At 34.0% G+C, this 16,373-nt stretch overlaps 1 protein-coding gene across 1 annotated transcript; it reads left to right on the plus strand.

The window, feature by feature from the left end:
- The first annotated feature begins 6,358 nt into the window (after window positions 1-6,358).
- LOC104733012 (putative thionin-2.4) lies at window positions 6,359-7,248 on the plus strand. The gene is made up of 3 exons (XM_010452620.3): window positions 6,359-6,697; window positions 6,775-6,852; window positions 6,958-7,248. Exons 1-3 carry the CDS (start codon window positions 6,472-6,474, stop codon window positions 7,053-7,055), a joined length of 402 nt encoding a protein of 133 aa, XP_010450922.2. The 5' UTR covers window positions 6,359-6,471; the 3' UTR covers window positions 7,056-7,248.
- Window positions 7,249-16,373: the final 9,125 nt, after the last annotated feature.

The raw sequence follows: 16,373 nt of genomic DNA on the forward strand, positions 1-16,373 counted from the left end.
AATGATTTATTTTTTATATAGTTTGATAGTTTACACTATATTTCTGGGATGTTTACCATCATGATTTAATTTGATGAGATTATGTTTGATTAACTGCATATTATTATTTATCTTAATTAGATTTCCGTTTTAGTTAGTTCTATATTTTAGGGATGAATCTCTATTTAATGTTTAAAATAAAACATCGCACATATATTAAGAATATACGGATCGTTTATGATTAATATACGTATAACCACTTACCAAATTTGTTGTGTATTCTCGATATTTTAGGGATGTTGCAAATTTTATTAGAATAGATTTTTAGGGAAGATCCGATTTTCATAAGCGGATTAAATGTTTAAAAAAAAACCCGACCCATGTGATAAGTAAAGGAAAGATCCGATTTTTTGAATCGGTTTAAAAGAAGTAAATAACCCGACCCGGGTGACAAAAAGGAGGACACAATTTTATACTCAAAAAATGTTAGTATAGATTATGTTATATGTGTTGGGCTTTGACGAAACCTTAACCTATGAATTCGATTAGTATTTATGACAAAGCCTTAGTAATTAGTTTCTTGTGACCCATAAATAAATCCATTAACTAGAGGCAAACACTTCATTGACACATTAACTTATTGTAGTCAAAATATCGAACTCATTATAAATTATAGGCCATAATCGTTTGGATCGACCCATTACTCCATTAGTCATAGATGACTTTGACACATTTGTCTCCACCAATGTTTTGGAGATCTTCTTACATTATTCGTTACTAATGTTTAGGTACCCGCGCGTTATGTGGAAATTTAGTATAAACATTTTATCAATACAATTTTTTAACATAAATATAATAATTCAAATTATTAAAAGATTTTACTTTCAGTACCTGCGTTATTTTCTAAAAGTTTAGTAGAAAAAATCTAAATAATGATTAGTAAATTTTTTTTCGTTGTCTTTTACGATTTTGAAACAACCCGACCCTGTTTTTTTTTATTTGCATAATAGCTCTGATCTCATATTCACTAACAACCTAGTCTCATTCAATACAATCAGCAGCTAACCAAAATCATCAAACCAATAATCCAATAACCCATAAATGAATAAACGATTAACCAAAGATCCAACATTCTAATCATGTCATAAATCAAATCAGAGAACTAGCAATTTAGCAACCGTTCTAGACAACTATGTTCCACTCTAGTATCCTAACAAAAGCACATAGCAAACAACCGAGCCTCTAGAACACACTCCTCTTCAATGCCTTGATTCCACAATCACACTTAGTTTTTACCTGCACCGCAACACAAAAGAGATGCATAAGTAGATGGGATCTTGTTTTGAGATCTTGTTTCTTGTGTGTATAGCCCAGTAGATGGGAGGACTGTCTCACTAAGTATTTCAGTGTCCAGCTGAGAACTGGTTTAGAACGACACTCGCCTGGATTGTTGGACATTGTGCTAGATTACCGGCGTCGCCATCGACCGCAACTCCTCTTCCAGAACCACCACTTATTCAGGGATGTCACAGCAGCCATACAAAGCCATATGAATCACGAAAACACAACAAGCAAGGAATCAATCCACCAAATCACAGAGAAAACACAGAAAACTCAAAGATCTCATGCTCAGATAAGCCATGGTCATGCACTCACCTTTGCAAAACAGAAAGATCTGAACCCAAACGACGAAGCTAGAACCACAACAGCCTTCCCCACTCATCGTTAGCCTTAGATCCTCACTCTCCAGGAAGAAATCTCACCAACAGAGACTAATAACCTGCAGAAACCTCAAGAATACTCAGATCTATCACAATGACCAAAAATCAAGGATCTTTCGTGCAACCAATACTATGGCTCGCATATCCTCTGACTAATCCATGAGGACTCTATCTGGCCAATAACCTGCTTCTCTGATATTATTCGCTCTCAGCTCATGCATCTCCCCCACTCTCAGGTCTCGACCCTTGAATCTTACCGGCTCGCTATCAAGCCTCGGCCCTCAACTACGAAATCCAGGAAGTCTAATCCTGCTCTTGGGTTATCACCCTACAACGCGCCTTCGGATGGCACCCGAAGTCAATAAACCAATTATACCCTCAGGCCCCAAAGTTCGTGGAGATAATGATACACAGGAACCTAACCATCCCGTCATGAGTTGTTCGAGATCTCATTTCTCTAGAGCAATAATTATGGTCTTGACCGAGTACCACGCTGACCAGAACTACCTCTATGGCTCACGCAAGAAGATCACAATGTCCTACGACCAACAATCACCGCAAGGGCCACCACTAAGGCCACAAAAACATCACAAAGACCACAAAATGTCCCGCACGACCATCACCAAGGCCACACAAAAGTCTTAAAAGATCACCACCAAGGCCAAACAAATATCCAACAGGAACGCACCAAGGCCAAACAATGTCCATCATGACTGCCACCAAATCCAAACAATGTCTGATAGTAGATTTTTACACCCACTTAAGAGATGTATAGCCTATGGTATCTGATAAGCTCAAATTAATCCCTAGAGCTACTCTCTCAAACAAGAGATCACTACAGTACTTAGGGGTCGAATCCACAGAGACTCAAGATCAAACACAATAAATTATAGAGTTTTGTAAATTACGCTAAACAAGTTAAATTAAATAAAATAAAAGCAATGCAAATATTTAAATGAAAGTTGTGAATTCAGAAAATCAAAAGAGTTAAGCCTAGGGAATTTCTTAGGAAATTATGAAATATTAAATCAATAAAATATTTAAGGTTCAAGCAATAAAGATAAGATCTAGAACTCTAAACTTTTGGTAAATTAAATCAGTTCTCACTGCAAATAATATCCAAATTTAAAACCAGAAAATCCAAATTACTTTGTAAAATTCCAAGTTAAAAATCAGCTTTAAGAACAGGTTTAGATAAGTTCACAGAATTATTAGTTCAAATCTCTTTGTAAGAAACAATTCTGCTCATCAATGGTTTAATCAGTAAAACAATTATATTCTCATATCAATTTATTTTCCTAAGATAACAATTCTAGGTGATCAATCAAGAATTATTGTGAAGAATAACCAAGGATGAAGATCATAAAAGATTAAGAACCCTAAAAATCTCAGATCTAATAAATCATAAAAACCCTATGAAAAACCCTAAACCTAACAAGCAAATTACTCAGACATGTTGAATAAAGAACAAATCATAACTCTGAATAACATGCAATAGATATTAAAAAGTAAAAGAGATAGTTCAAGAAATCTTCTCTCACATTTGTATGAATGTGAATCTGTATGAATGTTCTATCACATTTGATAAATAAGCAGCTGCAGAGAATAGGTTTGGCTATCACCCTAGATGTCACAACCTTTTATCACGCACCTATGCTTTGCGGATGATCTTATGGTTTTCGCAGAGGGCACTACACGATCAGTAGAAAGTGTGATCCAAATTTTTAACGAGTTTGCGACAATCTCGGGTCTGAAGATTAGTCTCGAGAAGTCGACCCTCTATATGGCTGGGATATCTCAATCTACTCAAGAGGCGATCAAATCAACTTTCCCATTTGAAGTTGGCACATTACCAGTACGTTACCTTGGTCTTCCATTCCTAACCAAGTCTATGACCAGTCATGACTATGCAGCGCTGCTCGCAAAAATTCGACATCGAATCGGTACTTGGACATGTAGATTCTTTTCCTATGGGGGACGGTTACAGCTTATTAAGTCGGTTCTTATGAGTATTACTAATTTTTGGTCTTCTGCGTTTCGTCTGCCTGGAAAATGCATGAAAGAGATCGAACAGCCTTGCTCTGCTTTCCTATATATGGAGTGGTCCAGAACTTAAAACTCATAAGGCGAAGGTTGCTTGGCAAGATATTTGCTCACCGTATTGCGAGGGTTGTTTAGGTTTATGGTCATTAAAAGAGATAAACATCGTTTGGGGATCTAAAGATTCATTGTGGGGAAAGTGGATCCACACCTATCTCATTCGTCAAAGTTCCTTCTGGGACATCGGAGAAACACCTTCTCAGGGGTCCTGGTTGTGGCGTAAGTTGCTCAAACTCAGAGAACTGGCAAAGGACTTCAACCGCAAGGACATACAAAACGGTGAGTCAACCTCCTTCTGGTATGATCGGTGGTCTTCATTGGGTACGTTACATGATCTGTTAAGTGACAGGGGTTATAAGATTTGGGAATCCCTAAGCATACAAATGTGGCAACTGTAATGTCAAACCATAGAGCACGGCGACGTAGTGGTGAAGTTTTAAACCACGTTGAAGCAGAAATTACAATTGTTTGAGCGAAGAGAAAACCAGATACAGAGGATTTGCATCTCTGGAAGGGGAGAATAGGCTTCAAACCTCGGTTCTCGCCCTGGGAAACTTGGCAACATATGCGTATAGAGAAACCAAAATGTGCTTGGGCACCGGGTGTATGGTTTCCCCAGGCTACCCGAAAATGTGCTTTTATAACTTGGCTTGGTATGCTGAACAGACTCTCGACAGGTGACCGTATGTTAAAGTGGAACAGGAATGCTGACTCTTTAGGCTCTTTCTGCAAATCCTCACTGGAAACAAGGAATCATCTTTTCTTGCAGTGTCCCTTCTCACATCAGATTTGGAGCAAACTCACAACGGGTTTCCTTGGTACCTACTCTACATCGGACTGGGCCACAATTCAGACGCTCATTACAGACACTACTCTCGGTAAGCACATTCTATTGTTTTTGCGATACACGTTTCAAACAACGGTATATACACTATAGCGAGAGCGCAACAACCGCAGGCATGGTGAAGATCCGACCTCTGCATCTCGACTTGGTAATTGGAAATATAAGACCATTCAGAATAATCTGCACCTCCTTTTGAACTCCGGTAATCACCGTTACGAAGACATCCTCACAATCTGGTTTTCCACTAGAACATAAAGCTGTCGTCATGATTTTCACATTACTAGAATCTAACATGTTACACTTGTTGTAAAAAACAAATTTTTTTTTTTATAAATAAAATTTTACATTCATTAAAAAAAAATGTCAAAATAGAATGCTTTTTTTTTCTTTCTGTGGTAAAATGGCAATACAAAATCATATCTAGTGATAACACTATCAAACTGAAATTGGAAATAAAACCAAATCTATTATTCAAATTTCAAACTGAAAGTCGAAACAAAAGAGTTGGTTAAAAGTTAAAACTAAACAAAAAGAAACACATGTTGTGAAACACTTAGTGGACTCACTAGACCGGCCCATGTACTAAGCTATGGAGTCTCGGTCCATAGGCTTTACTCAGTCCATGCAGCTTCGGCCCATTAGCCGAAGCCTTACTCGGCCCTTTACTTCTTATGTCGGTCTATGTACTCTAGTATATATATCCTTGTAACCTCGAGTTTGAATCAATAAGAATACAAGAGCTTTAACCTAAATCTCTACTTTCATAACACGTTATCAGCACGAGTCTCTAACCCTAAAACCCTAATAGGCAGCATCCCCTAAGCACATTGCAGCGATCCCATCCAACATTGGTACGGTCGTTCGTCCAAGGGGGAGTGTTGTGAAACACTTAGTGGACTCACTAGACCGGCCCATGTACTAAGCTATGGAGTCTCGGTCCATAGGCTTTACTCAGTCCATGCAGTTTCGGCCCATTAGCCGAAGCCTTACTCGGCCCTTTACTTCTTATGTCGGTATATGTACTCTAGTATATATATCCTTGTAACCTCGAGTTTGAATCAATAAGAATACAAGAGCTTTAACCTAAATCTCTACTTTCATAACAACACAAAACTATTTGGATTTTTGTCTCATATTTTAATGTGCCATCAGCTAGTATAAAAATATATATATCTACATAACGACAATAGAGTTGGTTTAAAATTTAATGTATACCTACATAACCACCTGGCTGAGAGGTGGTTAAAAATTAAATGATGAAACGAAAAACATAACCACCTGAGAGGTGTCAAATGATGAAATGAAAAACACGTCGTAACAAACTACGTTCTTATCTTTCCCTCTCCAAACTACTCATATACAATAATTGATAAAAATATTATCCACATAATACTCATAATATAAACTCTCATCATAGTTGTAAACTAAATTTTTAGAAAGTGCATAATAATTATACGATTAGCAGTTAGCACGAACATACAAAATATAACCAGCCAAACTTATACGTAATATCCTAAATAATACATTAACACAAAACTTCAACAAAATTCTCTGTTTGGTTCTATTTAACCAAGAAGAAAAAGAAAAAGAAGATATAAACTATCCTTGGTCAGAATTAGAGATCACCCGGCCCGGAGGTGACGATTACAATTAATATAGGGTTGGTCCACGCAGCATGTGATAAACCTGGCTATCAAACAAAGTTTTGTGGTTGCAAATTGTAGACCAACTAGTATTTAAGCGAGCCTTGTTTCATCATCAGTTCATCAATACAAGCTTATAACTCTCCACATACATTTTGTGATCAGACAACTAATCAATCGAAAGATGGAAGGAAAAACATTGATTCTAAGTGTGCTCGTAATGAGTCTGTTCATGGCACAAATTCAAGTTGACGCAAAGAGCTGCTGTCCCTCCAAAATTGCTAGATTAGCCTATAATTATTGCCGCATTGAAGGAGGTAATAGAAAAAGTTGTGCTAGCCTCAGTCGCTGCACAATCGTTAATGGGGATTGTCCTAATGGATATACTAAGGACATTCTTGAGAACACAGGTAAATTGATTATTATTTTACGTTATTAAATACGGATCAAGATTTCATTATTTATTTGTTTTGATTTTTGTCTCAAGTTGATGTTGTGAATGAATACTGCAATGTTGGGTGTGTATCTTCTATCTGTGGTGCTTTAACCACTCTCCATAACTCCGGTATAGCAAACTCCTAAATCTCATTATCATTACTATAGACAGCTTTTTTAATACTCCACAAGAGAACATATTTATAATACATTCAAATTTTGTTTCGATGACTAGATGCAAGTGAAATTGTGAATGGAGCTGTTGAAAAATGTGTCATGGCATGTTCTACAATCTGCACCAAGGGCTCAATAAATGCAGTTGAAACTGCCTAAACAACAATATCCATGAAGATACCACATACATCTTCAGGTGAAGGGGTGGTCATATTTCAGAGTGTTGTTTTTCATGTTTTCAATAATTGTCATGTGTGACAAAAAAGTAGAAGGTTGTCGATCTCTAGATTGTGTATGCCTTCTATTTTCTATTTTAAAAATAAATAATAACATGTGTTTAAAATTTTAAAAAGATTCCTTAATTAAGTGACTAATTTAATTCAAGTAATACATCCAAAATGTAAAAAACCAAGATAGATTAACCATAAGTCTATAATCATCATTTAAACATCATAAATCCATCATTCATTTATTTGTGAGAACCATAAAATTCGACTACACGACTGATTTAAAAAATACAAAATATTTATTTAAAAAAAACAAACTATTATAAGAAAATAATTAATAAGATTGATAAACGAAAGTGAGGAAAAAAAATATCATTTTCTGTTATGAATAATTCTATTGTTATATAGATCTCCTTTATCGGTCCATTAGTGTAACCATAAACTCTAATATTGTATTTCTATATATATATTGTATCCTATGAAATATAATAACAGAAATGACAATTCTATATACCTTCTTGTTTCTAACATTTACAAATTTGCTCAATGAAGACTGAATCTTCTTTGAATGCATACAAATTAAAGAGTTAAAAAAAAACAGAATCTAAAAAACTTATAAATAGAACATGAAGTGAGGTAACATGTCCCTAAAATTGTAAATAAAATCGGGCATGAATTAAATTGGGTGGATAATCGACAAGATAATGTTACATTTTATAAATTCAACTTATGTATCCTACTATATTAATTGAGAAGTACAAATATAAAACTAACCTTAAAATGTGTAAAAAATTACATTCAATTGCCATTAGTAAAAAATAATTAAGTTTAATTAACTAATTTAAATAAATATAATTAACTAAAAATAAAAAACACTAACAGATCAAATATTAAAAAATCAAAAAAAATCTAAAAAACTATTTTCTCTCTCTAATAAATTATGGACGCAATTACTAATTTTTTTTTATAATATATAAACCAATCAGAATTTTAAAAACTAAGATTTTATATCCAAGTATACAATACGATTATTTTTAATAACTAAATTCGAAGATTTTGTTAAGTTTTCAAATTATGATTCTCCTATCATCTTTATTTTATTTTATTTACACATTGTTTGGAATTTTCATATAATACTTATAATTTAACATGCATATTTTTCTGCATATGTTGTGATTTGAATTTTTAAAAACGAAGATATATTACTCATTGTATGAAAATGTGTGTTTTAATTTCCACATTGGCAGGATGGTAAAACTAAATTTATATAAATGATAAATTAATAATTTTTATTTACTCTCAATTATAATTTTTAAAGTTACTATTTTATATTTCACAAAATAATGATGCAAATACAACAAACAAACAATATAAAACTGTAATAATACGTAAAAAATAAAATACTATAATATTCTTAAATTATTATTATTCAAATAGACTACTAGATTTACATAGCAATCTAAAATAAATATTATGTCAAACAAAATAACTTTTCAAAAAAAACAATAATTTTATTATTATATAATAATTTTTAAAAAAAAATGTTGATCCGTGCTTTAAGCACGGGATATATCCTAATTCATTTCTTACATCGAAACTCACTTGGACAAGACAAACATGTTTTTGATGCTACGATTTTATGTACATCTTGGTTCGGTATATTCTTTTTTTCCAATGATGGGCTGAATATATTACAACCATATCTTTTGAATATTACTGATTTGACCCCATGCTACACCACGAGGCAATTTATATAGAAATACTTATATATATATAAGTAAATCAAGTTTTTCTGAGTTTTAATATAAATGTTACAATATTATATATATATATATATATGTGTGTGTGTTTTGACAGTTATTAATAGTATGTGTTATTGAATGTATAAAATGTCAAATTTAGAAAAAGAATAAAATTTTACCGAATAAAATGATTTACCCATGTTGTAGGACCATATTAAAATTTTCTAATTTATATGAATGTCCATCTAAACCCATCCTACCATATAAGTTTGTCTGGTAGTATTTTATACCTTTTCTAAGTTTGAATGTTTTTAGTAATGTTTAATTTATATCTTGTTTGGACCCTTGTCACAATAGAAAAAAAAATATTATTGTTTCTTATATTTTATATGTTTATGATTTAAAATTTAAATATTATAAAAAATTTTGATGGATAATATATAATTTTTTATAGATTTGTTTTGTGTTGTAGAATAATATATGGTAGGTTAGTGTGTATCCTTTTTTTTTAATACAAATTAAAATATTTCTGTTTGGAAACTTTTTCATTTAAAAATTACTTGTTCAAAAATAAAAATTGTTAATATGTATAATATTTAGTAGTCCATATAACATATATGGATATAATTTGTAACTTCATTAATTCTAATCTATGATTACAAATCTATAATATATGAGATTAGATAATAATACAAAAACACAAAGCAAACCCAATTAGCACTCGGGTTATAGACCTTTCTTCTCTCTTTTCTTTTCTTCTTCTGTTTACAATTCTTTACTTAACCTTCACCATCTTATCACACCTCTTTTCTAATTTTTCTAGCATATGATTAATCACATATGAGATTCCAACAAATCTTCCTAGTGGCTTCCGCTGCAAATTCTCTTATTCCACACATTCGCCAAGTATCGTAATCCTTCTCTATATTTTTAATCAAAAGTTTTTTACAGGATTATCAATTATGTATGGAAGAAAATAAAAGCAAGATTTGGGTTATTTAATGAATTTAGAACCGACAATTTCATATATATATATATATATATATATATATATATATATATATATATATATATATATATATATATACATATGTGTTGCTTCGTAGGTGACACTTTATGAAACCAAAAAAAAAGGAAGAAGCTAAGGCATTAGCAATCAATCTCGACAAAGGTTAGAATATATAGTTTTCTGTATCTATCAATGAGCTTACATAAAAATTGAAGTTTGCTTAGTAATATATTCTCCTTTTCAACACCCACTTTGAAAATGAGTCACTTGCAATTTTTTTAAAAATAAGACATGTTTGATACAACATAAAGAAGGACTTCATATAATACAATATCATCAGAGTAGAAGTATAAGAAAGCGAACCATTGGAGTTGTCACAATTAATTAGTTTGCTTGTGCTTTAGAATAATGGTGTCGAGCTTTAGTGATTTTAGGTGAGATGAATGAAAGCCATAGTTTAGTTGCTTTCTCTAAAGAAAAGAGTGGAAGAGTTTGGTGCTTGAAAGTGTAGTGACAGAAAAGTATTTATTGTGTATAGGTAAGATTGTAGGGTTTTTCATTTAGGATTCGCAAAAATCGTGATGAGCAAATTTAGAAGAATTTAATTTGATTTAAAAATAAAAATTTCGGAAACTATATTTGGAATTAGTGTGCTTTTATGTTTTGTGAAAAGATTTTATAATTGGAAATTGAAATCATCTTACCTTATCTATTGGAGTCTATTAATCGTATCTTCTATCATTTGAAAACAGTTTTGGTTGCCAATAAGTATTATAAAGTATATAGGAATATTGAATTATGATGATTAATGCAGATTAAATGATTGCGATATCTTAGGAAAAGTAAATGATTTATTTTTTATATAGTTTGATAGTTTACACTATATTTCTGGGATGTTTACCATCATGATTTAATTTGATGAGATTATGTTTGATTAACTGCATATTATTATTTATCTTAATTAGATTTCCGTTTTAGTTAGTTCTATATTTTAGGGATGAATCTCTATTTAATGTTTAAAATAAAACATCGCACATATATTAGGAATATACGGATCGTTTATGATTAATATACGTATAACCACTTACCAAATTTGTTGTGTATTCTCGATATTTTAGGGATGTTGCAAATTTTATTAGAATAGATTTTTAGGGAAGATCCGATTTTCATAAGCGGATTAAATGTTTAAAAAAAAACCCGACCCATGTGATAAGTAAAGGAAAGATCCGATTTTTTGAATCGGTTTAAAAGAAGTAAATAACCCGACCCGGGTGACAAAAAGGAGGACACAATTTTATACTCAAAAAATGTTAGTATAGATTATGTTATATGTGTTGGGCTTTGACGAAACCTTAACCTATGAATTCGATTAGTATTTATGACAAAGCCTTAGTAATTAGTTTCTTGTGACCCATAAATAAATCCATTAACTAGAGGCAAACACTTCATTGACACATTAACTTATTGTAGTCAAAATATCGAACTCATTATAAATTATAGGCCATAATCGTTTGGATCGACCCATTACTCCATTAGTCATAGATGACTTTGACACATTTGTCTCCACCAATGTTTTGGAGATCTTCTTACATTATTCGTTACTAATGTTTAGGTACCCGCGCGTTATGTGGAAATTTAGTATAAACATTTTATCAATACAATTTTTTAACATAAATATAATAATTCAAATTATTAAAAGATTTTACTTTCAGTACCTGCGTTATTTTCTAAAAGTTTAGTAGAAAAAATCTAAATAATGATTAGTAAATTTTTTTTCGTTGTCTTTTACGATTTTGAAACAACCCGACCCTGTTTTTTTTTATTTGCATAATAGCTCTGATCTCATATTCACTAACAACCTAGTCTCATTCAATACAATCAGCAGCTAACCAAAATCATCAAACCAATAATCCAATAACCCATAAATGAATAAACGATTAACCAAAGATCCAACATTCTAATCATGTCATAAATCAAATCAGAGAACTAGCAATTTAGCAACCGTTCTAGACAACTATGTTCCACTCTAGTATCCTAACAAAAGCACATAGCAAACAACCGAGCCTCTAGAACACACTCCTCTTCAATGCCTTGATTCCACAATCACACTTAGTTTTTACCTGCACCGCAACACAAAAGAGATGCATAAGTAGATGGGATCTTGTTTTGAGATCTTGTTTCTTGTGTGTATAGCCCAGTAGATGGGAGGACTGTCTCACTAAGTATTTCAGTGTCCAGCTGAGAACTGGTTTAGAACGACACTCGCCTGGATTGTTGGACATTGTGCTAGATTACCGGCGTCGCCATCGACCGCAACTCCTCTTCCAGAACCACCACTTATTCAGGGATGTCACAGCAGCCATACAAAGCCATATGAATCACGAAAACACAACAAGCAAGGAATCAATCCACCAAATCACAGAGAAAACACAGAAAACTCAAAGATCTCATGCTCAGATAAGCCATGGTCATGCACTCACCTTTGCAAAACAGAAAGATCTGAACCCAAACGACGAAGCTAGAACCACAACAGCCTTCCCCACTCATCGTTAGCCTTAGATCCTCACTCTCCAGGAAGAAATCTCACCAACAGAGACTAATAACCTGCAGAAACCTCAAGAATACTCAGATCTATCACAATGACCAAAAATCAAGGATCTTTCGTGCAACCAATACTATGGCTCGCATATCCTCTGACTAATCCATGAGGACTCTATCTGGCCAATAACCTGCTTCTCTGATATTATTCGCTCTCAGCTCATGCATCTCCCCCACTCTCAGGTCTCGACCCTTGAATCTTACCGGCTCGCTATCAAGCCTCGGCCCTCAACTACGAAATCCAGGAAGTCTAATCCTGCTCTTGGGTTATCACCCTACAATGCGCCTTCGGATGGCACCCGAAGTCAATAAACCAATTATACCCTCAGGCCCCAAAGTTCGTGGAGATAATGATACACAGGAACCTAACCATCCCGTCATGAGTTGTTCGAGATCTCATTTCTCTAGAGCAATAATTATGGTCTTGACCGAGTACCACGCTGACCAGAACTACCTCTATGGCTCACACAAGAAGATCACAATGTCCTACGACCAACAATCACCGCAAGGGCCACCACTAAGGCCACAAAAACATCACAAAGACCACAAAAATGTCCCGCACGACCATCACCAAGGCCACACAAAAGTCTTAAAAGATCACCACCAAGGCCAAACAAATATCCAACAGGAACGCACCAAGGCCAAACAATGTCCATCATGACTGCCACCAAATCCAAACAATGTCTGATAGTAGATTTTTACACCCACTTAAGAGATGTATAGCCTATGGTATCTGATAAGCTCAAATTAATCCCTAGAGCTACTCTCTCAAACAAGAGATCACTACAGTACTTAGGGGTCGAATCCACAGAGACTCAAGATCAAACACAATAAATTATAGAGTTTTGTAAATTACGCTAAACAAGTTAAATTAAATTAAAATAAAAGCAATGCAAATATTTAAATGAAAGTTGTGAATTCAGAAAATCAAAAGAGTTAAGCCTAGGGAATTTTTTAGGAAATTATGAAATATTAAATCAATAAAATATTTAAGGTTCAAGCAATAAAGATAAGATCTAGAACTCTAAACTTTTGGTAAATTAAATCAGTTCTCACTGCAAATAATATCCAAATTTAAAACCAGAAAATCCAAATCACTTTGTAAAATTCCAAGTTAAAAATCAGCTTTAAGAACAGGTTTTGATAAGTTCACAGAATTATTAGTTCAAATCTCTTTGTAAGAAACAATTCTGCTCATCAATGGTTTAATCAGTAAAACAATTATATTCTCATATCAATTTATTTTCCTAAGATAACAATTCTAGGTGATCAATCAAGAATTATTGTGAAGAATAACCAAGGATGAAGATCATAAAAGATTAAGAACCCTAAAAATCTCAAATCTAATAAATCATAAAAACCCTATGAAAAACCCTAAACCTAACAAGCAAATTACTCAGACATGTTGAATAAAGAACAAATCATAACTCTGAATAACATGCAATAGATATTAAAAAGTAAAAGAGATAGTTCAAGAAATCTTCTCTCTACAAAGAATTCAGATCTATCTCTCCCAAAAGCTCTCAATATCCTTTTCTCTCAAAAACTGCTAGAAGATAACTTAAGGGTTTTTAAAACCCAAAAACAATATATATACATCCTAAAATACGTCCAGGGGTTTATGTTACAATTGTAGAAGACTTTGGGCAAATTTGTAAAACTTCCAATTTTTTGTTCTCTCGTCAGATAAACATGAATGTCGATCGATGCCCTTTTAGGTGGTGTCGATTGATGCTCTGACTCTGATCCGACTCCAACTTGATTTCCTTCGGTAAAATGCTCCAAAATGATCCAAATTGTTCCATATTGCTCCATCCGTGCCAAAATCCTAGATAACCTGTAAAGACTCAAAAACAACCTAGAAACAAATCAAAAGACTCAAAAAGCACACTTATATCATGGTTAAAAACCGTAAAAACCATGATATATCAACTCCCCCAGACTTAGCCTTTGCTTGCCCTCAAGCAAAACATAAACTTAGACCTGTGAAAGAGGTTTGAAAACATAGAATTCACTCAACTGCTGGTAAGTGATCTTCGCACTCTTTATCGCCTTGACTCTCAAGAACTTACTTCATATACTTTGTCAATTGAAAAGCATCAACATTCCTTACTCAAATCCCACAATCCTCTGGAATCTCTAATCTAACCATTGCCATCTCATTACATAAATTAAAGCAAGTACAGGTGAGTTCTTACCTTGTGGTATTCAAACAGTGGCGTATGGACTCTCGAAAAACTTCAGGCCAAGACATTCTTCTTACATCTCCTTTCCTCTCCCTTTTCTCACTTCTATTTTTTTTTTCTTATTATTTTTTTTTTAATCAAAGGTGTAAGCGAATACCGGGGTCATCGGTAATTTACCTACCCCTCGCTTCCAAGCTTTGTGTGATTATTTGACTCAAGAGTAGAATAATGGGGTCACTGGTAATTTACCTAACCCTCTAAACTGATCAAAATCATCTCATCTTTTATTCTCTTTTTTTTTTTTAACTCTGAAGGGAAGAGAGAGGGGAAACATACTTTGGAAAATTGCACTGTCTTGTATGGCCCGAAGAAGAAGTCTAGTCCACTGATTTCCAACCCCAAAGTAAGAAATTAAGTCCGGTTAAAATCCTGATAAAAGTTGAGACAGCATTGGTTGAACTAGATATCCTTTGAATAAAGGCTTTCAGGATTGTTGATACAGCTCATAGTCTTTCAACACTTCAGTTTTGAGGTCAAGCTTAGTCAAGAATCATTAGAGTGTTAGCCAAAGAACAAGAACCATCAGTTAGAGATCATAATTCAACAGAAATTTTTGAAAATTTTGACTCAATAAAAACAAAAATACGGTTTTTGACACAAGACACAAAAACCAAGTTAGTAGTTAGTACTAACCTCCCCCAGACTTAAACAACACTGTCCCCAGTGTTATCAAGCAAGGGAAAAGTCAAGAAACAAAAATTGTGTTGAAAAGTTGAAAGAAAAATTGAACAGATTCTCGGGTTACCCAATCGGCCTCGATCGATGCCATTCAAGGCAGCATCGATCGACACCTTCGGCGAATGGTGAATTTTGGCCGAATCTCCTTGTTAGTTGCAGTTAGTTGTGTGTTGTTGGATCAATCCTTTGATGTTAATTCTATTAAGAAGCACTCAAACACAAACACAGGTTATAAGAAACATGATAGATAGTTCATAAATCCAAACAACTTTCAAACACAAACTGACTCAAAGAAAAAATAAAAATGACTCAATCCTAAAAAGGGAAAAAGATAAAGAGAACCATGACCAGAAGCTAAAGTGTAACAGAAACATCATCAGCACCATCATCATCATCAGTATCGTCAGCATCCTCAGCATCCTCATCAGAAATAGGATCAGCAGATGGTGAAGATGGCTAAGGGGACCTGCGCCTAGTAGGCCTGGTAGGACGAATGCAGCCACACTGGAAAAGTCGAACCATGCCATTCCAGATGGCGCGCAAAGCAGAAACCGCATAAGTCTGATGAGCTCCCTGGTCCATAGTGGCGGGATCCTGCTGTGGCTCTGGAAACTCAAATGTCGCGGTCCCAGAAGAAGAACCAAACTCAAAACCCCCAGCAGGGTTAGTAGCAGCTGCAGCAGCAGAAGTAGTCCGCGGAGTGCGATAGCGAGGAGAAGGAGCAAAAGCAACGTAATCATCAACAGAAGGGTGAAAATGCAACTGCTCAGGATCACTACCAATGGTGGTAAGATCAGGTCATGGAAGGCGAACAAAGTGCTCTCCTGTATCATCAATAAACCTCCATAACAAACCCGGTTTCAGCCATTGTGCACTCCTCAAATACTGCTCATCCATAAGCTATCTCTTAGTGACAACACTATAACCATCAGTAGGAATCTTCTTGAACTGAAGGATAGCAGTAATAAGGCTCCCCA

The sequence above is a fragment of the Camelina sativa genome, chromosome 12, assembly GCF_030686135.1.
Source record: "Camelina sativa cultivar CO46 ecotype springtype chromosome 12, ASM3068613v1".
Lineage (NCBI taxonomy): Eukaryota > Viridiplantae > Streptophyta > Magnoliopsida > Brassicales > Brassicaceae > Camelina > Camelina sativa.